Source organism: Clarias gariepinus, chromosome 6, assembly GCF_024256425.1.
Source record: "Clarias gariepinus isolate MV-2021 ecotype Netherlands chromosome 6, CGAR_prim_01v2, whole genome shotgun sequence".
Taxonomy (NCBI): domain Eukaryota; kingdom Metazoa; phylum Chordata; class Actinopteri; order Siluriformes; family Clariidae; genus Clarias; species Clarias gariepinus.
The window spans coordinates 37,869,735-37,895,347 of record NC_071105.1 but is presented as its reverse complement, the minus strand read 5'-3'; the positions used below and the strand labels follow the sequence as shown (position 1 = coordinate 37,895,347).

The 25,613-nt window shown below is 39.6% G+C and overlaps 2 protein-coding genes across 5 annotated transcripts; both read right to left on the bottom strand.

Moving 5' to 3' along the window:
- Nucleotides 1–1,947: 1,947 nt before the first annotated feature.
- LOC128526354 (phosphoribosyl pyrophosphate synthase-associated protein 1-like) lies at nucleotides 1,948–16,472 on the bottom strand. Of its 3 annotated transcripts, XM_053498142.1 has the most exons (12): nucleotides 16,063–16,472; nucleotides 15,646–15,803; nucleotides 10,858–10,910; nucleotides 9,797–9,863; nucleotides 7,455–7,627; nucleotides 7,225–7,340; nucleotides 5,877–5,932; nucleotides 5,597–5,739; nucleotides 4,583–4,621; nucleotides 3,363–3,433; nucleotides 2,489–2,635; nucleotides 1,948–2,214 (listed from the first exon to the last, which is right to left on the bottom strand). In XM_053498142.1, the coding sequence occupies exons 2-12, from the start codon at nucleotides 15,726–15,728 to the stop codon at nucleotides 2,056–2,058; spliced, it is 1,107 nt and encodes a 368-aa protein (XP_053354117.1). In that variant the 5' UTR covers nucleotides 15,729–15,803; nucleotides 16,063–16,472; the 3' UTR covers nucleotides 1,948–2,055. The 3 variants fall into 3 exon arrangements, with proteins under 3 accessions (XP_053354117.1, XP_053354115.1, XP_053354116.1); XM_053498140.1 differs by lacking the exon at nucleotides 16,063–16,472 and having other exon boundaries at nucleotides 15,646–16,050; XM_053498141.1 differs by lacking the exons at nucleotides 4,583–4,621; nucleotides 16,063–16,472 and having other exon boundaries at nucleotides 15,646–16,048.
- A 1,818-nt stretch (nucleotides 16,473–18,290) lies between these two features.
- Nucleotides 18,291–24,210, bottom strand: si:dkey-45d16.4 (uncharacterized). Of its 2 annotated transcripts, none has more exons than XM_053498146.1 (4): nucleotides 24,073–24,210; nucleotides 22,135–22,399; nucleotides 21,661–21,860; nucleotides 18,291–21,578 (listed from the first exon to the last, which is right to left on the bottom strand). In XM_053498146.1, exons 1-4 carry the CDS (start codon nucleotides 24,104–24,106, stop codon nucleotides 21,238–21,240), a joined length of 840 nt encoding a protein of 279 aa, XP_053354121.1. In that variant the 5' UTR covers nucleotides 24,107–24,210; the 3' UTR covers nucleotides 18,291–21,237. The 2 variants fall into 2 exon arrangements, with proteins under 2 accessions (XP_053354121.1, XP_053354122.1); XM_053498147.1 differs by lacking the exon at nucleotides 24,073–24,210 and adding an exon at nucleotides 22,809–23,004.
- Between the last annotated feature and the right edge of the window lie 1,403 nt (nucleotides 24,211–25,613).

The following is a 25,613-nucleotide window of genomic DNA, read 5'->3' as shown; positions in this document are numbered from 1 at the left end:
AGCGAGCTATATGTTTATGCTAAAGTCACAGAGAAGCACACACACAGTGGATGAGGTAAGTAATTAGGCTGTTTAAGTCAAATGCAGCGATTTATTCTTGTGCAGCAATTTATTTTTAGACAAATGCATTTAATATGCATCGGAACAGGATAGTTTTAATTTACATCCCGCTTACAAGCCAGGGCGGGATCACTTAACGGCGGATTCGCGCATGGGCAATTCATTTGCAGTCGAGACTCGGAGGAGTGAGCATCTCCTGCTGTAACTGCAGCTGCAGGACTCCTGCGAGAGGACAGGCCTGTCTGTGAGTGCTTTGGAACGGGGGAGGGGCCGGCGGCGGCAGCTGCTGTGGCAAGTTGAGAAGAGTCAGTACAGACACATCAGAGTCTCCAAAAGTCTCCAGTAACACAAGAAAAAGTCGCCAGATTTGTCGCTAGTCGCTTTTTAAAAAAATTGTCGCTAGAGGGATTTGAAAAGTCGCCAAATATAGCGACAAAGTCGCTAAGTTGGCAACACTGGTGCCAGACGTGTCCCTCTGCTTAAACTAGTACATGTCCAGGCCCGTCTGAAGTTTGCTAGAGAGCATTTGGATGATCCAGAAGAAGATAGGGAGAATGTCATATGGTGTGATGAAACCGATATAGAACTTTTTGATAAAAACTCAACTTGTATTTGGAGAAAGAAGGCTGAGTTGCATCCAAAGAACACCATACCTACAGTGAAGCATGGGGGTGGAAACATCATGCTTTAGGGTTGTTTTTCTGCAAAGGGACCAGAACGACTGATCCGTGTCAAAAAAAAAATATATAAGGGGCCGTGTATCGTGAGATTTTGAGTCAAAATCTCCTTCCATCAGCAAAGGCATTGAAGATGAAACGTGGCTGGGTCTTTCAGCATGACAATGATCCCAAACATACCACCCGGGTAATGAAGGAGTGGCTTCATAAGAAGCATTTCAAGGTCCTGGAGTGGCCTAGCCAGTCTCCAGATCTCAACCCCATAGAAAATCTTTGGAGGGAGGTGAAAGTCTGTGTTGCCCAGCGACAGCCCCAAAATATCACTGCTCTAGAGGAGATCTGCATGGAGGAACGGGCCGAAATACCAGCAACAGTGTGTGAAAACCTTGTGTAGACTTACGTAAAGTATTGAGATGAAATTGTTATTGGTTCCAGGACACAGTTGTAAATGAGAAACCTGTTCTTAATCTGTCTTGCCTGATTTAAAAAAAAAAAAAAAAAAAAAGGTAAATAAAATAAAATAAATTGACCAAATACTTATTTTTCACCATAATTTGCACAAAAATATTTTTAAATTCTACAATGTGATTTTCTGGATATTTTTTTTCTTATTTTGTCTCTCGTATATCTGTTTATACGTCCATTTATCAATTTATTCACTCATCAATCTATTTATTAGTATTTTTTTACATCCATAAATTTATCAACCCATTTATTTATATATGTATCAATCCATCCAGTAGTATATCTATTTATACATCCATTCAACCCATTCATCCATCCGTATATTTATTAACCCATTTGATAATGGATGGACTATGCATCTATGCATCCATCTATTAATTCATTCATTAACCTACTCACCCATTCATCCATTTATATGTCAAGCAGTTTGTTTACTATTTGAGCTAAAAAAAAAAATAAAGAAAGAAATGAATGTAAGAGAAACGAATTTTTTCTTGATTTATTGGTCCACCATTTTTTATACATGACACCAACAGACACACAAAAAATGACCAGGAGGCGTATGATGATTGATGTGTAGTGCATATTTCACAAAAAAATAATAATAATAAGTGGAAGTGAGAATAACACTGTTAGAGCACCGGAGTGATGCAGTGTTTCTCCTCCTCCAGGAGCATAAGCTTTCTGCAGAAGGAAAATCTTCATACCGCATACACACTATTTCCTTTGCTTTCTGAAAAAAAACAAAAAAAAAAAAACAACACCACTATCTGAAACTACCAGACAAAATCCCAGGCACCAGGCTGATCCAAGATCAGCGCGAGGACTCGTTTCGCTCGTTGTTAGCCTGCCGTTAGTCGTCCACCGTGATGTTGCGGAACAGGTAGGCCATGGATTCTCCGTTGTGGATGCGACGGATGGCTTCAGCCAGAATCATACTGACGTCCACCGTCTTAATTTTGGGACACTGAAGCTTCTGGATCTCGTGGGGGACGGTGTTAGTCACCACCACCTGTGTGAGGAAGCGGAGTTAGGGTTCTCTGCGCTTTCGGCTGTTCATCAATTATTACAATCATGTCCTACAATCGGTCCTACAAACCGCATGACTTGTCACGGTAATTCAACAGCGGCAACATTAAACGGCACAGGAGTGTTGTTTGTCATTAAACGGTTTACGTTTCTGTTCTAACCGTGTGCGACTCACAATTACTTACTAATTAACTTAAATGACTTACTAAGTGGCACACATTTACCACTACGCAGTTACACCGGTAAAACATCCTCACCTCGTCTATAAGGGACTCCTCAATGAGACGCGGGGCGTCGGCCGAGAGCAAGCCGTGAGTGGCCATGACGTAAACCTTATACGCTCCTCTCTCCTTCAGAATCTCTGCCACAGCCACAAATTCCTCCACGTCATCGATGATATCGTCCTAAATGTTTTCAATGAAAAAGTAAAAAAATATATAATAATAAATTAAAGTAATGTTTAACTTGAACTCTGTAATTACTTTTATGTGACTTCCATGAGAGATTTTAGGGGCTGATAACATTACAGTGGTCCCTCTGTATACGAATGCTCCAACTCCAACCTTAAAAACTGAGAATTTGCATTACGAGCATACGAGAGAAGAGCATACGAGAGAACAAAAAGGGCCAAACATCGGCTACGTCGTGGCTACGTCCAGGAGCCGTTCAAAACTTGCTTGCCTTAGTGGAAAGTCAAGCAAAGTGAGTTTTGTTTGTTTTGCATTTTGTGCAAGATTTGGTGAAGACATAGCCCCATGGGTCCAAAGAATCTTAGCAAGAAGAAAAGGGAGCCGCTTTCAGTTTGGGTTGTAAAGCAGCCGGTGCAAAGAGGAATCGTAAATTAAGGTTAAGTGAGGTTTAATATTTATTTATTTAATATTTGACTTAATTTCCATGTTTTTTTCTAAATGTTTTGATTGTTTTTATATGCAAAAAATATAATTATAGTGTTGGAAATTGGTAACGTTGGTAATATTTTTGGGTGGCTGGAACGGATTATCAGCATTTACATAATTTCCTATGGAAAAATGTGTCTCGTTAAAATGAAATTACCCTGAAGAACTAGCCTCTGGGGGGGGGGGGACCCTGACATTTCATACAAAATGCATTTGAAAAGTAAACAATACTTACAATAATGATGGCGATTCGACCTCCAACGTCTCCCACCACGGTGATGGGTGGTTTCTCTTTAGCCATCATCACTGCAAGGAATAGCGCAGTTATATTTATCATCACTTTTCACACTAAACCTGTGGCTTAATTACTTGTTTTAGGCCATGTCCACGAAGCTTAATCACACACGCACACACACACACACACACACACAAAGCACAGCACCAATTGTAGGATAACATTTTTTACTGCATACTTTTCTCATTAGACATAGAATTTTCAGTTTGCTGATTTGTGTGTGTGTGTGTGTGTGTGTGTGTGTGTGTGTGTGTGTGTGTGTGTGAAGCCATTCCATCACCTCTTGCTCCAACCCCTTACACACAGCAATAAACTCCAATAACAACTTGTTATACCTCATCAAACCATGTTAAAAAAAAACTGTAAACACGTCCACACTTAAAAGCCAACACAAACTGTTTGAGCTGAGGACAACAAATGTAAATGTTACAAGAAAAGAAAAGGAATTTACAGAAAATCTATTACAAACCCACTGGTCCGTACTGTATGTACGAGAGATTTTAGAAAGGCCAGGGTAATCTCTTTTACTTGATTTTACATATAAAATGTAAGAAATCTTTATCATTGTGGGGGGAAAGTTAATGTTTCCAGCTGAAATCGTGATGTCCGGGATTTACAAGAGGCGTTCAATTCAAACCGGGACTTTAGATTTTTAATTTGGATTTCTTGTGAATGAAGTCGTAAAACTGACTGACATTTACAGAAGCACAGTCCGGTGAAGAGATTCTGAGCCGCAGTAAAACATTCGAACGATGCAAACGTTTAAAAGGAGTATACAAGGGAACTGTACACACACTCATTCAGCAACACCACTTGCACATCACAGGAACTCGACTGGGAGTTACTGCCACATCCCCCAGTGGGAGAAGTGCATTAGTGTAGCAGGGGATTATATAGAGAAATAAAGGGAGTTTTTACTTTCAGGAATTTTTTTGGACAAACAAAAGTCCCGCTTTGACTCGAACGCCCCTCGACGTATTTTATTTGTAAACCTGAATGAATTGTGCGGGGTTAAAACCCCACAAACACACCTACACAAAAATGTGAAAAAAAAAAATAGTGAGAAAATCCCGAAAGCACACACACACACACACACACAGAATGCAAGTCATGCTTTTAAAGCACACACAGGGTTAGGAGGAGATGCTCGGCTGCCGTACTTGGAAGCTCGATGCCAGGAAACGGCGCTTGGTATTTCCCTGTACGGCCGACAAATAAAGGAGGACTGATTAAATAAAACATGATAACGACGACGATGATGATGATGATGATGCTCCAGCTGGAGCAGGATTAACACAGAAGCTCGACAAGTTTCACATAAACAGGATGTCTGTTGGAGGTTAGGTCTGGATTTAGACCTTTTGCTTTAGTATCCAAGTCTATTTAGATATAACACAAGTCCGAACTTACTGTAGCTACAGTAGCTAGTGACCTGCTAGTCGGCTAGTCGACTGCTAACAAACTCACTTGTGTATTTGTCAGTAGTGTTTCAGTAGGCAAGTCATGACTTGTGTTATTCTTTCTGATTTAATTACTAATAATGTGTCCATCATTGTTATTAGCAAAGTTAGCTACCTGATTAGCAGCTTTGCTAGCTGGTGTATTTGTATTGCCTTTTAAAATCTCTGAATAAATCATTTAAATATGGAACACACACACATATATATAATCATATAATAATTTTATAACATTTATTACTTAATAATAATAAAACAAAACAGCTAGCACTAGCATTAGCAAAGTTAGATCGGTTGTGACCTGCTAGCTGGCTCACTAAATAGCAATCTAGCCCTAGCATCTAGCATGATGTTCAGTGTTTAATTAGCATTTGTAATGTCTGCTTAGCCCAGATCAAATTGTTACAGTATACAAGAACATCATGTACCAGGACTGACCTCATAAAAATGTTTAAATGTTGTGTTCATTTATCATGCTAATCACGCTAGTTGTTCTCTACCTGTGTCCATATAGTATACTGTTAGCTGGGGCTAACGTGTTTACAAAATAAAAGTATTATGAGATGATAAATGAATAACTAAAAGGCTTCTAGCTGTTATTCAAAATGGCCGACTTTGCATAGTTCTGCCTGACACGAGGTAATTAGCATCTGTTTTATCTGACAGGTTTTAAACAGATAGGCCAAGAGCCTCAGGTGGTAGAGGTGCGGTGCTTACAGGGCAGCTCGAGGCCTGGGGGTCCGCATGAGGGCCTGAACACAGGAGGAGAGTTTCGACCGTCGACCTGATCAGACTCGGACTGAGATTCACCGTGAATCACCGCCAAACCCAGTCTCAGACGCTCGGCGTACGACTGAGCTCTGGAAAAACACACACACACACGCACGCACACACACACACACACACGCACGCACATTACATAAATACGCCTGGGGTGAACATTTTTTAAAAATAAACTATAAAACTGTGCAACGCCCTAGTCACACTGTGTTTTCACCTCTTCGCAGCTGCGGGTGATTTGGCAACAATAACAGCGTTTCTGAAGTCAATGATCTGAAGAGGGGAAAAAATAAAGAGGTGTTCATGTAGGAAAATTAATCATGTAACTCCTAAAGTCATTTTTTATTAAAAGTTAATAAGCTGGGATAAAAGAGGATTAGAGGAAAAGTTACAGCCATGATACTAAGATCATGATACATCATAATAATAATAATAACCATAATAATAATAATAAAACAATAATAACATGAGGGGCGTACTATTGGCTTGTACAGATTTACAGATTTCAGGAAAACGTGCACATGTCCACCTGAAATCTGAATTCATTAATACAAGTCAGCCAGGCTCGATTCCCGTCTCTATGTGCATGGAGTTTGCATGTTCTCTCCCCATGCTTGGTGGGTTTCCTCCGGGTACTCCGGTTTCCTCCCACAGTTCAAATTGCATTCCTAAATTGCCCGTAGTGTGTGAATAAGAGTGTGAATAGGTGTGTGTGTGTGTGCCCTGTGATGCATTGGCACCCTGTCCAGGGTGTACCCCGCCTCGTGCCCTAAGCCTCCTGGGATAGGCTCCAGGTCCCCGCGACCCTGAATACAGGATAAAGCGCTATAGAAGATGAGTGAGTGAGGGTGAGTAATACAAGTCAAACCAGGACTTGTGATGAAATTTCTTTTTAAAATTTCTATGTAAAACTCTACAGAAGACTTTAAGCACAGCACAGTGATGAGACTCTTATCCGCAGTAAAATAAGAGTAAAATAGAATGATGCAAACATTTCAAAGAAAACTGTACGTCTGTGAATGACATTCCTGACCTCTCCAAGCCATTTCCACATGTTTAAGCTATTAAAGGAGTTCCTGGGAGGCCAGCGTTTCAGATGTGAATCAGACAGGCAGTCCGATCATGTCTCTAGGGCACTGAGAAAACTTCCTGTTATCCAAGCACTAGTGAAACCCTGAGATAAGTGCATTTGTTTAGTTTTTACTCTCAGAACTGTGTTATCTTATTCTGTACAATCAAAAGTCCCACTCTGACCGTGGCTTAAAATGCTAAAAAAAAATGTTCATTCGAAGCGCTACGAACAAAAACTGAGAACTATCAGCAGTGTGTTGAACACATAAAAAGATTTTTGTTGTTGTTGTTGTTTTCCGGTGTGTCCAGCTCTTTGTAATAAATAGACCTGACACCTGGCGGTTATTCCTTGTTGATCCTTGTTTATTTATTTATCATTTACTATTTTAGCTTTTTTTTTCCATAGCAGTAGGATGGAATGCATGACTCAGTGAGGTGCGTGTGTGTGTGTGCGTGTGTGTGTGTGTGTGTATGCGTATACAGAAGTGTGCTACCTCCTCCTGGATGTACTGCAGCAGAAACGGTGATGCTCGCAGGTTATCCACTGGGAAGTTGAAGAAACCCTGGATCTCTTTCTGGTGCAGATCCATGGTGATGATGTGGGTCAGACCTGGAACGATGCGTACACGCTCATGAATTTTAGGCTGAACATGCCTGACTCTCATGCTTGTAAGAATGAAAGGTTTTTGTGCTAGACCCAATCAAGCGTGTGAATTCTTCCTACCCGCTTTAGCCAGCATGGACGCTAGCAGCTTGCAGACGATGGATCCTCTCTTCCTCATCTTGCACTGCTTGCTGTAGGGGAAATATGGGATGACGCCGATGATGTTCTTGGCGCAGGACGTCTTCAGGGCGTACGCCATCACCAGCAGCTCCATGATCGCCGTGTTCACATCCCTAGACCCAGAAAACACATTTAAGGTCGCTCATTAGCGTCTAGTTATTACAATAAGATGAGTGAAAGCTATATTTATTCATAATACAGTTTATGAGTTTTTATTTAATATCAGATCAGAATTTTATCTGGATATTTAAAATTATCGGTGATTAATAGTTTGGCATTTTTTGTTTATCATTATGGACCCATTAAGCCTAAAGAAACATTATGTAATATAAAAAGGTTATGATTTAATAGGGTTAAGGAATTATAACCACTTGTTTTTATTATTATGATTATTATGACAAACCCGAAATCTGTCTTGTATTTTGAATATCTAAAGAAATAAACCATCACTATATGCAGTATTTTATTTTATTTAAGAACCTCATAGCTGGAGAATTCTGGATTCTGATTGGTCAGAAAGTGTTAATTTATTTTCTACAACAGCAGCTCAAACCGTTTCTGTTATCGCCTCTATAGTAAGAGCTCATGCACACACAGGGAGGAGGGACCATCTACGTGCAATCCGGCACATCGGGTGACCGATACACCCCACGCTGGAGAGCTGTCTGTCACTTCTGTGGCAGTTACTTTTATGGGGTCGGGTTGCCAGCTTGATGCCATGAGGGTGAAGGGGTCTTGCTCAGGGGTCAAACAGTGGCAGCCAGTGACATTGGGGCTTGAACTGGGAACCTCCTGATCAGCAATCCAACACCTTAACCACCGAGTCACCCCTGCCCCCTGCCCCCTTACACACACACCTTATAAATTTATTTATTTTTAATCTGCCTTTACGTTCTCCTGCATGTGTCCACTCAAGTCAAGTTTAACCCTGAAGCCCTTCTTTACCTTCAAGATGCGTTTATATAACACAGCCCGAAAGCTCGCTGGGGAATCCGATTAGATGCAATCCAATCTGATTGCCAGATCCGATGCCAAGTGTCCTGTACCATGATCCAGTTTGTGCCACGCCTTACCAGAGACTCGGGTGAGTCAGCCGAAACAGATTGAACAACAGACACGGGCTTTCAGCTAACTGCCTAGACTAGTTCACACTAGACTAACCAGTTAGTGACCAGACAGACTGTTATAAGTTTAGTCTTGTGTGGACGGTGCAAAAATTTACAGTACAAACAGTAAAGTGCAAAAACATGCACGGAAAAAAGAAAGAAAAGAAAGAAACATTTTTTAGAAAATGTGGGGGAGGGGAATTCTTAGAATTCTATTGTTAGAATGTAGCATTACCTTAAAAGGTTATGGTCACTGATTTACAATGGTTTGAGTTACAATTTTTTGACTTAACTATAGATGCAAATGCAATATGCGTACAGTTGAAGTTGTACTTTTTCCTGAGCTAGGAATACTCGTTAGAATCCTTTTTCACCTGTAGGCTAGTGTTAGTATTTTGGCATGTTTAAGGTAAACTACACAAAGCTATCATGTTCAGAAGGTTAGGTGTAAAGTTAGGTGCATTTTTAACTTACAAGCTAGCTGATAGCCAATGCTTATATGCTAACCGCAATGACAGATTACACCAAAGTAACTTTTTTCGACAAGGAAAATAAAATAAAGAATTTCTGCCTTAAGAAGTAAAGTTTTGCAAGAAACTTGCCTGGACGTGCTAAGCATTTTTGGCATACAGTACAAGAGACCGAACTGAACTGAACGCCGGCTAGGTTGTGTGTACATCTGGGAGCCGTTCAAAACTCAAGCAAAGAGAGTTTGTGTATTTTTTGTGCTTTTTTTTTTTTTCATTTTGTGCAAGATTAAGCGAAGGCATAACATAAGATTGTTAGCAAAAAAGGAAGCAAGAAGAAAAAGGAGCCACTTTTTACTTTAAAAAGTAAAAAAAAAAACAGGAAAGGTGCCAATTTGCATTGCATGATCACCGATGAAGTGTCGAGTTTCAGGGACGAGGAAACTGCTCAGGTTAAAAGTTATTAATTTATACAATAAGGCATCACTTTTATTTTTTTATTTACATGTACATGTCAAACTTCTGTTTATGATCATTAGGTGTGAAAGTCATAAATTCGCACCAGATGGTCATTTATTGGCCTCCTGGTTGTTATGGTTACAGTGTACATACTGTACCACATGGAGCACTGAACACACTCCAGGCTGTTGTTATTCCAAAAGAAAAAAAAATTGGCCCCTGATGAAAAAGGCACCAGAGTCCCTCTGACCTGCGCATGGTCTGGATGATGAAGATGTCCTGTCCTCTCACTGACTCCTTCACCTCCACCGTGGTCTCTGTGACGGGACATTTACAGAGACACAGAAGTAATGCATCAGTGGGGATTCACAGCATTCAGTCATATATATATATATATATATATAGTGCATCTTAAAATTTATATAATATAAAATCATAATTTAATTTTAAAAGTCAGTGCATAATGAGCGACCACATACAGACATCCTCCAGGAAATGGGCTACACCTGTTGATGACTTATGGTATCATGTCATCTGCTGGTGTTGCTCCACTGCGTTTTATCAGAAGATTTCACGCTTCCGTCTGCTGATAAGCTTTATGGAGATGCTGATTTCCTTCTCCAGCAGGACTTAGCACCTTCCCACAGTGCCAAAACTACCACTAACTGGTTTGTTGACTGTGATATTATGGCCCTTGATTGGCCTCACCTGAACTCCAGATGGGATACGGACAAGATGAAGGCGAGAAAGCCCAGATTCAACAATACAGACGAGCTGAAGGCTGCTATCAAAGCGACCTGGTCTTCACTAACGCCTCAGCAAAGCCACAGGCTCATCACCTCCGTGTCATGTCGCCCTGATGTAGTAATTTGTGCTTAAAGAAGCTTTGAGCATAAATGAACATAATTTCTATATTGTAAATCCTTTTTTTTTTGTCAAGATACTGGATTTTTTGACTTTGATAAACTAAAAGCCGTAATCAACGGCTTATAAAAGGCTTTTTATATTTTCACTTTTCATGTAATGAATCTATAATAGATTACTTTTTTAGTTAAATTCTTTTTTCCACGTAATCAATGTGTTTTAGATGCACCGTATGTACTATATAGAAATGTCGTTGACCAAGTGACCACATCACCACCAGTAACAACAAACCTGTTTCTGAGCTGTATTTGTGTTTGTTTGTTTGTGTGTGTGTGTGTTTATGAGCTCCATATTACAGAACGAGTTTGCACTTTGCACTATTACACACTCTGTGCTGACTAAAGTACATAAACAGACGTGAAAAACAGAAAACTACACGTGACTCACCTTTGTTGGCCCCCTCGAACACCACCGATTTTCCCAATTCCACCCCCAGACGCCTAGAGACAGGGGGAAAAGTGTGTGTTACGGAGTGACACCACCCTTACAAAGACAATAACAGTGACCTGATCTGATACCATTACACCTGCATCAGATTTAACTTCACAAGGATGAATGAGATCCTGGTCCTGGACTTGACATTTGGACAATTATTACTCGCTCACTCGGGGTCGCATGGGTACTGGAGCCTATCCCAGGAGACTGAGGGCAAAGGGCAAGAGGTCGGGGTAGACCCTGGATGAGGTGCCAATTCACATAAACACACACTCATTCACACACTACAGGCAATTTGGGAATCTGCATGTCTTTGATCTGTGGGAGGAAACCGGAGTACCTGGAGGAAAGTCGTTCTTCTCAGCCTCTGAACCGGAATACAAGACTGAATCCCAAATCTCTCTCTAAATCCTGATTGAGGGTGCTACTGGATGTAGCACACGGGATTCTACACCCTACATAGTGCACTAGGCTTCACATTTAACTCTGTTTGGGATTCGAACCCCGGACCCAGAGGGCAACAGAGCTGAAGCGGAATAAGTGAAACCACAAATAAATCTCGTAAGTGTCCCGAGGACTGTCCACCCCCTAACGGTCGGCCCCCAGCTCCGCCAGACGCGTTTAGCTCGTTCCTTCAGGGTGTGTGTGTGTGTGTGTGTGTGTGTGAGGACACATGTTTTATCTGATATTCAGTACAACAGCACTCCGACTTGCAGTATTCCACCCAGGACAGACAGGGACAGCAGGCCACCTTTCTTTTGTAATGTATAACTGATACACACACCTAGCTGGAGATATTTTCCAGAAGACCTTGATAAACTGGATTAGGCGTGGCATCAAAGTTAAAATGAGCACGGTGAGACTTTCTAGGCACGCTGCTCCAGTACAGAACTCTCACTCATACATAAACACAAACACCGATACCTACACGCGCCCACACACACACAAAGAGAGAGAGAGAGAGAGAGAGAGAGAGAGCAGGACACTCTTATCAAGTGCACTTCACTCTCTTCAGCTGAGAGGTTTCATGTTTCCCTGCTAAGTGCTGGAGAACTGGATCACCTTACAGAGTCGCCACAGTGAAGCACCCCACACACACACACACACACACACACACACACACACACACACACACACTGGGCACAGGTAAAGTGGTGACTCTGATTGGTCAGTTGGAGTTTATATATAGTTTATATTAATGCGCTCGTTATAATTATGATTGCTATGGAAACAGCTCGCTCACATTCCTTTAATTAATGGAAATGGTTAATGGAAGGAGTCTCCAGTGTCAGGGAAGGTTCCTGAGACCTTTAAGACGGAGAAGTTTATGCTTGTTTGTGGTTCCTTTGAAACATGACACGCTGCGTTTTTTTTTCTTTAATTAACACCGAGACCGATGTTTCAAGACTGACAACTTTATAAATTAATTGTTAATGCCACCTACAGAGAGAGAGAGAGAGAGAGAGAGAGAGAGAGTAGAGAGAGGTAGAGAGGGAGAGAGAAAGAGGTAGAGAGGTAAAGAGAGCGAGAGAGAAAGAGAGGTAAAGAGAGAGAGGGAGAGGGAGAGAGAGAGAAGGAGAGAGGGAGAGAGGTAAAGAGAGAGAAAGAAAAAGAGAGCGGTAAAGAGAGCGAGAGAGAGAGGTAGAGAGAGAGAGAGAGAGAGGTAAAGAGAGCGAGAGAGAGAGGTAGAGAGAGAGAGAGAGAGAGAGAGAGAGAGGTAGAGAGGTAAAGAGAGAGAGGTAGAGAGGGAGAGAGGTAAAGAGAGAGAAAGAAAAAGAGAGAGGTAAAGAGAGCGAGAGAGAGAGGTAGAGAGAGAGAGAGAGAGAGGTAAAGAGAGCGAGAGAGAGAGGTAGAGAGAGAGAGAGAGAGAGGTAAAGAGAGCGAGAGAGAGAGGTAGAGAGAGAGAGAGAGAGAGAGAGAGGTAAAGACAGAGAGGAAGAGGGAGAGGGAGAGAGAGAGAAGTAAAGACAGAGAGGAAGAGAGAGAGGGAGAGAGAGAAAGAAATAAAGAGAGAGAGAAACCTCCCTCAGTGTCCTAAATACAGCGTGCAATAAGACCACACACACACACACACACACACACACACACACACACACACACACACACACACACACACCTCATTTCCAACCCCAAACACTGATCCGTAAACATTAACAGGATTAAAGGAACTCCTACTGAGCTCAACATTTAAACCTGAGTGCAAAAGTTTGCGCCCCCCACCTTTTTTTTTCTTTTCCAGCTAAAATAAATATTTGTCTTATCCTGACAAACAAAGCTGAATAAAGACAGTGGAGAGCACGCTAATAAGAGAATAATCAAATCTGATCTGCTGCTATACTGTAAATAAACACTGTAAACATGTATCGTAATGATTAAAGACTTGGTACTGGGTCCAGCTTTTGGAGTTTGTCTTTAGGGTGTGCAAACTTTCGCATGCAACTATGAAGCTGCATTGATGTTTGGACTGTTGAGGTTTTAATTGCTTTGATATAAATCAGAGTTTTAACTTTTTGTTTTACTCGATGTTTAAAGTTATTTTTATTCTTGAAGTTAGATTTTATTGGTTTTATGTTATTATTTCTAAAAAATAAACAACAACAACAACACTCGGATACACTTGTAGGTTCCTCTTGTTGTTTCAGGTATGTGTGAGGTCATGAGGTGCAACATCTCTATCTCTATCAGAGCTGCTGTTATAGGGGAGAAAAAAAAACTAAACACACAAATCAACCCCTTCCCCAAACAAACACTATGCAGAATTCAGTAGTTTCGTGCTTCAGACTCGCGCTGCTCTTGATGTTTCCCGATTTTTGTTACGAGCGATTTTGTGCGCCGCTGTGTGCCCGTCCCAGGCTGATATTAAACAGTGCTGACAGTTTGACCGGGTCAGTGTGATCACACTCCAACAAGAGCGGCTTGCAAAACCCACGACTGTGAAACACACGTTTCATCACCAGTACGGTGGCGGTAAAGACGCTTCAGTGCGAAAAAGTGTTGGATTTTTTTTCTTTTTTTGCATTCTAACAAATAACAGTCAGTAAGGAAAATCTTTTTTTTTTTTTTTTTACTTTACAATGGTGTAAAAGCCATCCATATACATTAATTCATTGTAGAAACTATGAACTTTGACCTCTTCCCAGCCTGACAACATGCAGTGCGATACTCTACTGTGATGCTAGGCGGCGCCAGTGAGCCACACAATCATAAGAAAAACAAACAATTCTCCAGATTGTCCCGTTCTGCCCGTGGACAGTCAATATTTTATTATTAAATAAGTTTTGTTTTATGTTTCTCCACAACTGTAGGCTAATAATTTAGGCGCCCTAAGCGAGGGTAAGCCATCGTGTTTAGTCCAGTAGGTGTACAGCAGGATTAAATACAAATAGCAGGTTCTGAAATTTTTCTCTCATACAGAATGTTAATCGGGACGTGACAATATCGTAATTCAAAGAGTGTCTGTGCAGTTATACTATAGTAAGTTTTATATCTTATTGTCCTAAATTAAAAAAAAAAAAAAAAAAACCTTCCGTGAAGCACATTAGTCCGAACACAGCGGAGTGGCCTGTGAATTGTTTTTGCTTTTGCGTCAACTACATTAAACATAAAAAGAAAAAAAATTTGCTTCTGCTCTGCGTTACATTATAACAGCCTCATTTTAATAATAATAATATTAATCTTATGTTTTTCTGCCGCCAGTGGCCGGGGTTTGGGTGACCAGTGTAGTGGGCTTCCCTCGCCGTGTAACAGTCTGCAGTGTCATTATCACCTTTGATTGTCATACAGTGAGGTAATAATATATCTGCCGGATCATTGGAGCGGCCTGAGGAGCGGCAGCGAGGTGACAGCACACACCATTTACAGGTCACATTAGCATGGAGGATCTGCACACGGGTAACCTGTAGCCTTTCTACACTATATAGACAAAGCTATTTGATGCAAACTGGTAATTATTGAATTTGAGTGTTTCAATCAGGTCCCTTATCGCCAGTGAAGAGCAAACACCAAAACACCCTGGACAATGCTGTGCTTCTATGCAACTTTGTGGCAACAGTTTAGCGAAGGCCTTATTTATTCCAACATGACTGAGCCCCAGTTTACAAAGCGAGGACTATAAAGACATGGTTTGATGTGTTCGGTGTGGAAGAACTTGACTGGCCCGAACACAGAGCCCTGACCTCAACCCCATCGAGCACCTTTAGGATGGATGGACTGGAACTGAGAGTGCAACGGTAGACAGCATGATTATGTTATGTCATAATGTGATGTAATAATATATCTGCTGAAACACTGGGCGCGGGCCGTGGGTCCCCTCTGGAGTTTAACAAAACAAAAATAAAGTACAGCTTGTCATGATCCCGAGAAACCAAAGGAATAAATAAATTAATAAACATAAAAGACAGCTCTGATACTGGAGACTCCTTCTATAAATGTTAAACACATTAAAATAAATCTAACTTATTTCTATTGTTTGTTTTTTCTATGAGCAAAGGTAAAGGTAAAGGTTACAGTATTACACTCTTATGACATCAGTAAAAAATATAAAAATATAAAAGCTGATGCGAATCTCAGCCAGTTCGCTGGTGGAATTTGGTTCGACTGTACAGAAACTTAAACCCTTTCGGCTCACATGAGTACAATCTGTAATTATCTTGCCGTGAACACAGTTCCAACCTTGTGTTGCGTGCTGATAATAAATACGTTGCAATGATCTATTGTATTGTGCGATCGTGTTCTACTCACTCTGTGATCTTGTTGGCCAGCTCGGTGCTTGCTGGGATGTTGTTGGCACAGAAGACCCTGTACCCGCTCCTGCCCACGTTCATGTTGGAGTTATGACCATAGGCCAGCTTGGGGGTTTGTGGGCGAGACAGGAGGAACTTGTGGATGCCTGCTCGGCTCTTTGGCATGGTCACACACACAAGTTAAGGGGGAAGTTTGTCAAGTAAATCTGCCCCTTGTGCGCGCACTGGGCAACAAAATCAGCAGTGATACAAATGATTGCAGAAGAAAAACTGACAGACGGAGAGGGGCAAAGCCCAGAAGTACCCTCAAGCAGATTTATCACGTAGGAGGAAAGAATGCAAAGCCAAGGAATAATAATAGTAAGTATTTTTAAATGGAAAAAAAAACAATAAAAAAAAAAATCTACTGACTTACCAGATAAACAGAAGAAAAGGGAAAATATCCTATATCATACTACTCCTACTATCACAACTATTATAATAATAAAAAATACAATCTAATAATAAAAACAGCAACGATAATAAGAATAACGTCACTGTTTTCAGTTTAATTCACTTTCATCTCAAATCCCACCGCGGCAAAGCAGGACACAAATCCACCAGCATCTGGACTTCGGTCTCTCCCGACATGCAGCAGCTCGAAGTCAGACCCGGTGTGTGTGTGTGTGTGTGTGAACTCGCTCTGATACACAACCCGATTAACGACACTATAAAAGCGATCAAACTGCGTTGAGGTGAGCGCGCGCGCGATGTTTTTGTATCACTGGAAACTTTGTTGCAATGCGGTCACAGAAAGAGCTCCAGCACGCCGCCTGCTCGCCCCAAGCCCCGCCCACACGCACACGACTGACAGCCCGACCGGCCAATCGGGTTAGAGTGCCGGAGCACGAGGGGCGGTGACGGCTGCCGCGGTTTTAACCAATCGCGTGCGTCTCGTGTGAGTTCAGAGTGCAGTCACGAGGACGGGAAAGTATGTATTGATTCAGTATAAAAAGTAATAAATAAATAAAAAATGTAAAGTAATTTTTTGGCAACTTTTTAACGTTACTCACTGCTTTTGGTTTCAGGCAAAATTAATATTAAATAATATTTTCTCTCGAATCATTTCTGGCATTTTTTAAACATTCATAAAGAATAAAAACAAACTAGTAGGAACTGGGTAGCCTTTCTTTTAACATAAAAGAAATTTTTAATACTTTTTAAAGATCTTTTTTTTATTTAAATATTTTTTTAAATGTAACATTTTATACAGAAATATTTATTGAACAGATTTTTTTTATCTAATATTTTCTCTTTTATCTAATTTTTATCTAATATTATTTTCTTTTTACATCCATACAAATCCAACAACAAAAAAATAGTAAGTTTAATTAAAATAAATAAATAATTAAATACAATTATATATTTTAATATATATTAGAAATTTTGGATGTATTATTATTATTGTTATTATTATTATTATTATTATTATTATTATGACAACACTTAATTTTTTAATGTAAACAACCAGACAAATAAATTTTAAAATATCTAAAAAAAGACAAATTTTTGAGGTTACATAGCAATTTTTTTTTAAATAATATTTTCTCTCAAAACATTTCTGCCAATATTTACATTAAAAAAACTATATTTTAAAAACAAAAAATATATACAGTATATCATAAGCAGTTTTGGATACATTATTATTATTAACCCTAAATTTCTTTTTTTCTTTTACAAACCAGTTATGTTAATTTATTAATATTTTTTCAACGTTTTGACATTACATTGCATTTAGTTTCAGCCAAAATGTATGCCTTTTCCTTCAACAAAACATCTATCCAAAATTATAATTTTGTAGATAATATTTTTTCTTAAAACATTTCTGATTTTTTTTTTTTTTTTTTTTACAAAAAAGGTATTTCCTCTTATTATTATTATTATTATTTAGTCCCTTCAAGAATTGGAGAAACTGGTTGACTGGTTTTCCTTCAACAAAACTGAGGATACAAAAAAAAAAGGAAAAAATTTTTCTATAATTACAAAAATTTTGACATACAGTGGGCATTGGTGGCTCAGTGGTAGGTTTATAAACCTGGCATTTGACTACGTAAAACTGGTGACTCCAGCTTAATTAAATGTTGAACATTTGTTATCACCTAGAGTTATGGCGATTGTGAAACACTTGTATGGCAGTTTCTCAAAAACAATGACTGGGATTAGTGGTAGTAGGCATTCCAGGGAAAGAAAGTAGGAATGGTCCAATCTTCGTAGTTGTCTGTGTAGAAGTCTCAAAAATTAAGCCTATTTTTGATTTACACATCTAACTTGGATGTTACTTTGTACAGGATGACCAGATTTTCATTTCAGATATCCTGAAACACTCAGCTAAGCTGTGATCTTCTATTATTTGTGAACTTAGAAACCAAGTGGGGTCCGTTAGCAAGCATCATGACCTAAAGAGCAGGGCCGTTACTAGCATCTGGTCAAAATGTAGCTGACTTGGTTGGTTAAAATAAAATCACAAAAGTCACCAAATCTAAAGACAAGAAACATCGGTAACTCTGCATGCTGAAGAAGTTTAAAGCCTTAGCAGCATATTACTGTATAATAATGACACATAGCGATAATTCAAACTTTTATTCACAATATAAAGCTATGTAATCCAAATAATTATGTCATGTTACATTTCAGTAGTATCAACTAATTTTTATTTAGCAAAAATAATATAGCTCAAAATACATACAAGTGAAGCCCTGGAACATTACCATTACTATTAGCATTGTTTTAGTCAGGGCAGTCCCTTCAACTCTATGAGTGCAATAAAGACATGGGCAGCACGTGGTAAATATTCGACAACGTAAACATTATTTATTGTCATCTCCGAACACTTGGCTATGTGACGCAAACGATGGTTCTACATCGTTTCACAGAGAACACTTTACTGTATATTAAATCTGAAAAATGTAACAAAAGCAGCTTTAAACACCTCAAACAAATTGTGATTCTACATCTTTCACATGATCTACGTAATGCAGCAACAGTTTGATTTATACTACCGTGGAAATTGTGAAAATGAGCAACTTGCAGCATTGCAAGTAAATTACAGCATTTAATCGAGTCCTGATTTTGTCGAGTTTTGCGGGCAACCCTGCGTCAACAAAGGCGGAGCTTAAGTTGAATCCTTTCAGCCAATCACAAGCTTCATCATCATCGATACATTCTACTGATTTTCTTCGCAAGTTAAATTCCCTTAGGTTATGTTAGCTAGTTTGCTACGCACTTGGTTTCTGGTTTAATATAGCTACATTGGTCGCTAAAGACTATAACGCAATAGCTAGTTTGCGAAGAATTTGATTTCTAGCAACCCATTTTAAATATATAGTCGAGTGCATAATGTAAACTATCTTTCTAGCAGACTAGAAAGCTCACTGCAAGCTCCAATTACAAACCCGATCGCAAAATCTTTACATATTTTGGTTACTGTTTATTAAACGACTAAACAGTTTATGTAATGTTACCTGACAATAAACGTAGCTTGGTTCTATTTAAATAAACAAAATAGTTGTTAATGACCTTGAACAATTTATAAAATTAACAAAAATAAAATAATTTACATAACATTAGCAAATGTAGATGCTAATTTAAATTGTAATATTACACAAATAAAATGTATTAAAACAAGTTCAATGTTACTTATAAAAAAAGATAAACCTTTCCTAGCCTACTACAAAGCTTGCTACTTGTTTTAAGTGCACAATAGAATGGCTAGTCTAAGATTATACCGCAAGCTAGCAAACCTCGCTTTAGTAAAAACACGTTATCTAGCATTAGCTACATTTCTAGAAAATCAAATTTTATGCTAGATATGTAACGTCATGATAAGTAGCTAGCTGACTAATGTTAACACAGTGCTGTTTAAGTAGCTTCAGTAAAACATACATTTACTGTACAAGTTGTTTATTGCAGTCCATCAAAAAAAAAATAAAAGGTTAGTGGTGGCTTTTTTTTTTTTTTAACTTGAGTTCCATCCTTTTTGACCCATAGACGCCCGTCGTTATACAATGCATGTAAGGAAGTACAGGAATGATGCTAGCAGCTGAAAGGTGCTTGTAGTGAATTGATATGGCACTGGAACTGCAAGCGTTTTACCAGCTGATAAAATCTTCATTTGTTGTCTAAACATGGCTCAGTCTTAAAAGCTTTAATTTGGAATTCAACTTACAGCAGTTTCTTGAAACGTCACAAATGTTTTTAGGTGTAACAAGATTTCTTCACAGTTGGGCAACACACACACACACACACACACCCCACACCCCACACCACCCTCCACTAGACTTGCATTCCTTTTTATTACTATGTAAAGCTTTTTCTTAACACAACATAATATTATATTATGTTTATCTTTAGGATAGAACATACTTCTGGATTTTAAAAAAATCTATAAGTTATAGCATTAAAAAAAGTGCAAGGTTGTTATCGTAAATTTACTCTGGCTATTCTTGCGAGCTAACGTTTGTAAAGCAATGTTAGCAAATGATTCTTCATGTAGATCTAGACACTATACAAACGTCTGTTATTATTAACCTATTATTATTATTTATTATATTTTTTATATTATATATTTTATATATTATTATTATTATAACATATCCGTTAACTTCATTATCAACTGCCGACCTACAATAATATTTTAATAAAATGTCGTCACAGCTTTAGGAATTTTTTTTTTTAATGTGGCAGAATTTACATTAATTTAATTTGTAGACAGAATGATATTACAGCTAGTTCACTAATAGTATACTTTATGTTTCCATAAACATAAACACACAGAAATAAAGAGTTGCATCTTCTGAATATTTGTATAATAAAATAAAAGTTAACTGTAGCTACGCTCGCTGTAACATGTAGCCGGAGGACACGTGTTTAGCATTTGAAAATCCTACTGACTCATATTTGTCGTTTTTCAACGAATGTTATAAAAAAAAAATTCAGCTGGGATTGGGAAATATGATTTCATACTACTGAAATTATGTCCAATAATGTCAGAACATACTTAGATTTTTTTTTTTAAATAAATAATTTTTTTTATAAATTACAAATTATACTATTTAAAACTTGACTGGGCGCAGCTGATATGATGTTAACCTTTTTTTAAACTAAATTCTTATAAACTTATTTATTTATTATTATTATTATTATTATTATTATAAGCATTATTATAAAGCATTATTAGTTTTGTTTTTTAGTTGTTTTTACTGTTATACAAACGTCATCATGTATCATAATAAGATACTTTTATCAAATCCCCCAGCCGTAAACTCAAGTGCGAGCGTTGAACTCTTTGTAAAGCGCTACGATCTATAAATTAGTTTTTAGCCGATGATTTAGCTAGTTCTTACTAGCCACTACATTACAATTCAATGTTTACAAATAATATTGCAATTTATTTTTTTACGTATTTTAAACAGTTATTTCTTGTTAGGAGTAACTCTATAAACTCTTGGACAAGTAGAAAACGGGACAGTTTGTGAGGGAAAACGTTAGCAAGAGGTTAACCAAAAGGAGTCCGAACTACGTGCCATGTAGCACTGTGCTGTGCTGAGAATAGTCAGCACTCTGTGTTTTTCTCACTCTTGAGGACTTTCTCCTTGAGCAGGTCGAGGATGACCTGCCTCTCCTGGCTCTCCAGCTCAAAGCGTCGCTCACGTTCCTTCCTCTCAGCACCGAGTCTTTCACGTTCCAGAGCGATTTTGCTCCTCTGGATCTCGAGTTCTTCTCTGCGGAGTGCCATTTCTTCTTCACGCAGTCGCTGCTCAGCTTCCGAACGTTTCTCCAGGAAACTCAGGATCTCCGAGTAAGTCTGGCAGCAGCACTGGCACGGGCGCTTCGCTGTGGGTGCCGACAGCTCGACCAGGTCCTCCTGTTCCTCTGTCTCCAACGAACCAGGCACTGCAGGAAAACCAGAATGATCTTTATGGATTCATCTGCTGTTTATTAACAGGTCTGTTTGTTTGTCTGATTGCCTACTCACCTGTAGGCGCCGCTGTGGCGACGGGAAGCACGGTGGGTTTGTCCGGCTCAGCCAAGGTGAGCTCCTCCAGCGAACGTTTCTTTATCTCTCCCTCCTGGTATTTTCCTTCACCACTTGCCATCAGGTTCTTCTCAGCCTCAAGTTCCAGGACCTCATGCAGCAGATCTTCCTTCTGAGCATAGAGCCTCTCTGTGCCAAACCTTAAATGATATTTATTTTAAAATTCTGTTTAAACATTTATTTGTCATGATTCAGTTATCCAGAAATGTCTAGAAGTCGTTCTTTCAAGTGTGTCTCACTTTTGTTCCCCGTCAACCTTCCAAGTTATGTACAAGTCAACCAGAATCCTTCCTGAATATTGTTCAAAAGACCAGATTGCGAGGAAACTTTACCTTTTGTCATGCATCATGCTTCCTTAAGAAGAGAACATGAGGGAATGACTATAACCCTATATGTAATGTTAGTCCTGTTTACCTGCGCAGGCTGGGAAAGTCCTGCTTTTTGTAGTAGTCGAGCAGCAGCATGGTTCTCTCCCGGCACCTGCGTCCATCCACCTCGAAATTCTCATCCTGCAGTGCCGCTGTAACAATCTCACCCACTCGAGCCCAGATCCGGCCAGACTCTTTCGAAATAAATGGGTTCTGAGCAATTACCTCACGCAGGAGCAGGATGTCGTGGCGGGCGGAGAAACGCACCTGCCGTTTCCGGGGAGTGGACGAGGGGCCAGCGATGGAGAATCCTGAAACAGAAAAAATGAACAGAAATATAAGAACATAAGAAATGTATGAGATCAGACCACTCAGTGAATGTTCACAGGAATGGCTGTATTAAAAAATAATACTAGGCCATTGATGTACGAATATACAGTTTTAAAGCACAGAAACAAGTGCTCTTACTAACTAGCTGGTTCTCTAATAATAGTTTGTGAATAGTTAGTTAGTTAGTTACACACCTATGGTGAAGTTACTGCATGGTTATTACAGTGACGAGGCTAACTAGAGACTAATCACTTGGAATGTGCTTTAAATTTTAATTTTAAACAAATTAGAATGAACCGATGCAGCTTGTTTGGGTTGCAAAAATCTCTAAAAGCGTCAATAATGAAGATGGCAATACTGAGAGGAACTGAAACGTATTCACTCACTCACTCATTGTATAGACCAGGGGTCTCCAAATCCAGTCCTGGAGGGCCAGGGACCAGCACAGTTTGTAATTCACCAACACCTAAACACATGCACTGAACCTAGTAATTAACAGATTAGTTAAATCAGTTGTGTTTGGGAAGAAGAATCACCAAACTGTGTTGGACACTGGCCCTCCAGGACTGAGACCCCTGGTCTAGACCATTTGAGGACATGAGACAGGGTATACCCCGGACAGGGTGCCAATCCATCGCAGGGCGCACACACACACACACACACATATACTGTACATTTAGGCATTTGGCAGACACTCTTATCCAGACGACTTACAAAAGTGCTTAAGTTTCCGTCTAAAACTTAAACTTGCCACACACACTCATTCACACACTCATTCACACACACTACGGGCAATTTGGGAACACCAATTAGCCTAATCTGCATGTCTTTGGACTGTGGGAGGAAACTCATCAAGCACAGGGGGGAGAACATGCAAACTCCATGCACACAAACCCTGAGGTGGGAATCGAACCCAGACCCTGGAGGTGCGAGGCGACGGTGCTTGACACAAAGCCTACACTGAAACTCATTTGTTGGGAAAAAAAAACAAATAGCATTGCTAAATAAGGTAAATATTTACTCATGTAATTATTTGTTTTTCTTTCTTTTTTTTTCTTTAAATTAAAGTATTTGACAGAAAAAGTTTTTTTTATTTCTTTTTTTTTTAAACCGTTAAATCGCACTATAAAACACGGGTGTCACATCGATATCAGTCCGGGTTAACCCGTACAAACCGGAACGGAGTTGTTCACGAGCCCGTGTTTCCCGCCGGAGTGCAGCGTTTCGCATCTTAGCCGTTTCAGTAACGCGTAATAAACATTGTACAGAAAATCTAACGAGGGTTACACTCTTACTCAGAGGCGCTGAGGCGATCGCGCTGTCTATATGAATGAGTCAATCTTTAATATTCGCATATCATGTGCGGTGTTACGTGTGTGTTGCACTTTTTTCTTTAGGAAACCCGTGTACGTGCAGGCGCACGGCTACAACGCTACGCGTCCCAGAGTAATTATATACGCTCATATTGTAATGCGTAGTCTTCTAACGTACTGAGGAAAAGACACAGCGCGCGAGAGAGAAAGAGAGAGTGGAAAACTAATGGCACCCTGTCACGCAGGCGGAGCTCGGTTGTCATGAGCCCGAGCCGTGCGTGCGTGCGTGCGCGCGCGTGCGGGGTGCGCGAAACGCCTGAATTGCCCCCCGCGCGCGTTACCTTCGTTGATCTGCATCTCCATCTTCCGCTGCATGTCTTCCGGTGTCTGCCAGCGTCAGCTGATGCGCACAAACTGCTGAGGTCATCGCACACGTCCGCTCACCAGTACAAGCCTTGCACTCTGACGTGTACCTCAACTTCTGGCCAAAAAAAAAAAGAAAGGCACCGGAGAGGAGCGAGTGTGTCTGAGGCTGGGGGTGTGTGTCCGTGCACGGCCACCAGATGGCAGGAGAGGATTCCAGTGTGACATCATTAATGAGTCTCGTACTGGAAAGACTCCACTCTAGTATAAACAGACAGCTGCAGTAGTGTGATTGATTTTAAATAAATAAATATATGCACTAAGTAAGTGTGTTTCCATTATTATGATTGTTGTGAAATAGAAACAAATAGTGGAATGGAACGTCTATTATAGAGCCTCTGCTAAACATTCTACACCTAATCCAGTTTCACAGGATGCAGATTGGAGGATCTCAAGTCATGCAGCACAAAAGTGGTCTACTGCACACAACAAATACATATAACCTTTAGTACTACATTTTTATTTATTTGATATTTCTATTAATTTCACCTTTCAGAGATCCAACCTACCCCCCCCCCCCCCCCATAAAAAAATAAATAATTAAAAACTAAACACTCATTTTTAGTAGGTGGTGTAGGAGAAAGAGAGAGATCTATAGGTGGTGGTGATGCAACTTACAGAACTGCAACTAAAGATGTTGAGTGGTACTTCAAGAGAAACGTGTCAAAAAAAAAAAAAAAAGAGCATGTGGAGGCGCCGGATAAAGCAGACGAAGAATTCAAGACACAAAATAAGATCAGGGAAGGAAGCATTAGACGAAAGGATGGTCTGGAAAATCAGCTGGGAAGATTGGGAAGAATGAGACTTACAGTTGGCGGTAATGTAACTCACTGGATTCCAACCAGCGGTAAATGAAAAATAATGAAAAATGAAAAGCCTGAGTTGCTGAAATACAGTATGTTCTTATTTTGTTTAAAAATCTGTTCAAAAGAACAACCCTCTCATTTTGCATCGCCTAGGCCAGCTGTTCCTCTACAAGAAAGTTAACAAATCATTAATAATGTGCTAAAACTAAACCCTACTTGCGTAAAATTCCCATGCATACATTGTATTAAAAAACCTAGAGGCGCATATTTGATTCTTGCGTATCAAAGGACATGAATTCCACCTTCTGATCAGAGCCTTTAACCGCTGAGCCACTGCTGCCTCAGTATGATCACATCAAAAGTTTGAAAACTTTGTCTGGTTTTGGGGGAAAAAAACAATCAGCAAATTCACACACACATTAACGCACGTGGACTTCCTTCATCCCAGAAGCTTCCTATCCCTCCAAAGTCCTGCTCCTGCTCCATTAAGAATGGCGTAATTGTAATATAGTCATATATGTTAGCACAATGATACCCAAAATGATTTTTCAAACCCCAAATCACTGGGTTTGAATACACACTATATGGGACAGACAGTAGGGCTCGGTCATATGATCATACAATATCAATTTTGTGATAAATTGTTGCAATTC

Coding starts and splice junctions, on each gene's coding strand:
- si:dkey-45d16.4 (XM_053498146.1), bottom strand. CDS start 24,106: ATGCAGCGGAAGATGGAGATGCAGATCAACGAAG. Junction 22,400..24,072: donor GGAGATGCAGATCAACGAAG/GTAACGCGCGCG, acceptor TTTCTGTTTCAG/GATTCTCCATCGCTGGCCCC. Junction 21,861..22,134: donor GACTTTCCCAGCCTGCGCAG/GTAAACAGGACT, acceptor ATATCATTTAAG/GTTTGGCACAGAGAGGCTCT.
- LOC128526354 (XM_053498140.1), bottom strand. CDS start 15,812: ATGCCAAAGAGCCGAGCAGGCATCCACAAGTTCCTCCTGTCTCGCCCA. Junction 7,341..7,454: donor GTCCATGCTGGCTAAAGCGG/GTAGGAAGAATT, acceptor GCATCGTTCCAG/GTCTGACCCACATCATCACC. Junction 5,933..7,224: donor TGCAGTACATCCAGGAGGAG/GTAGCACACTTC, acceptor TCCCCTCTTCAG/ATCATTGACTTCAGAAACGC.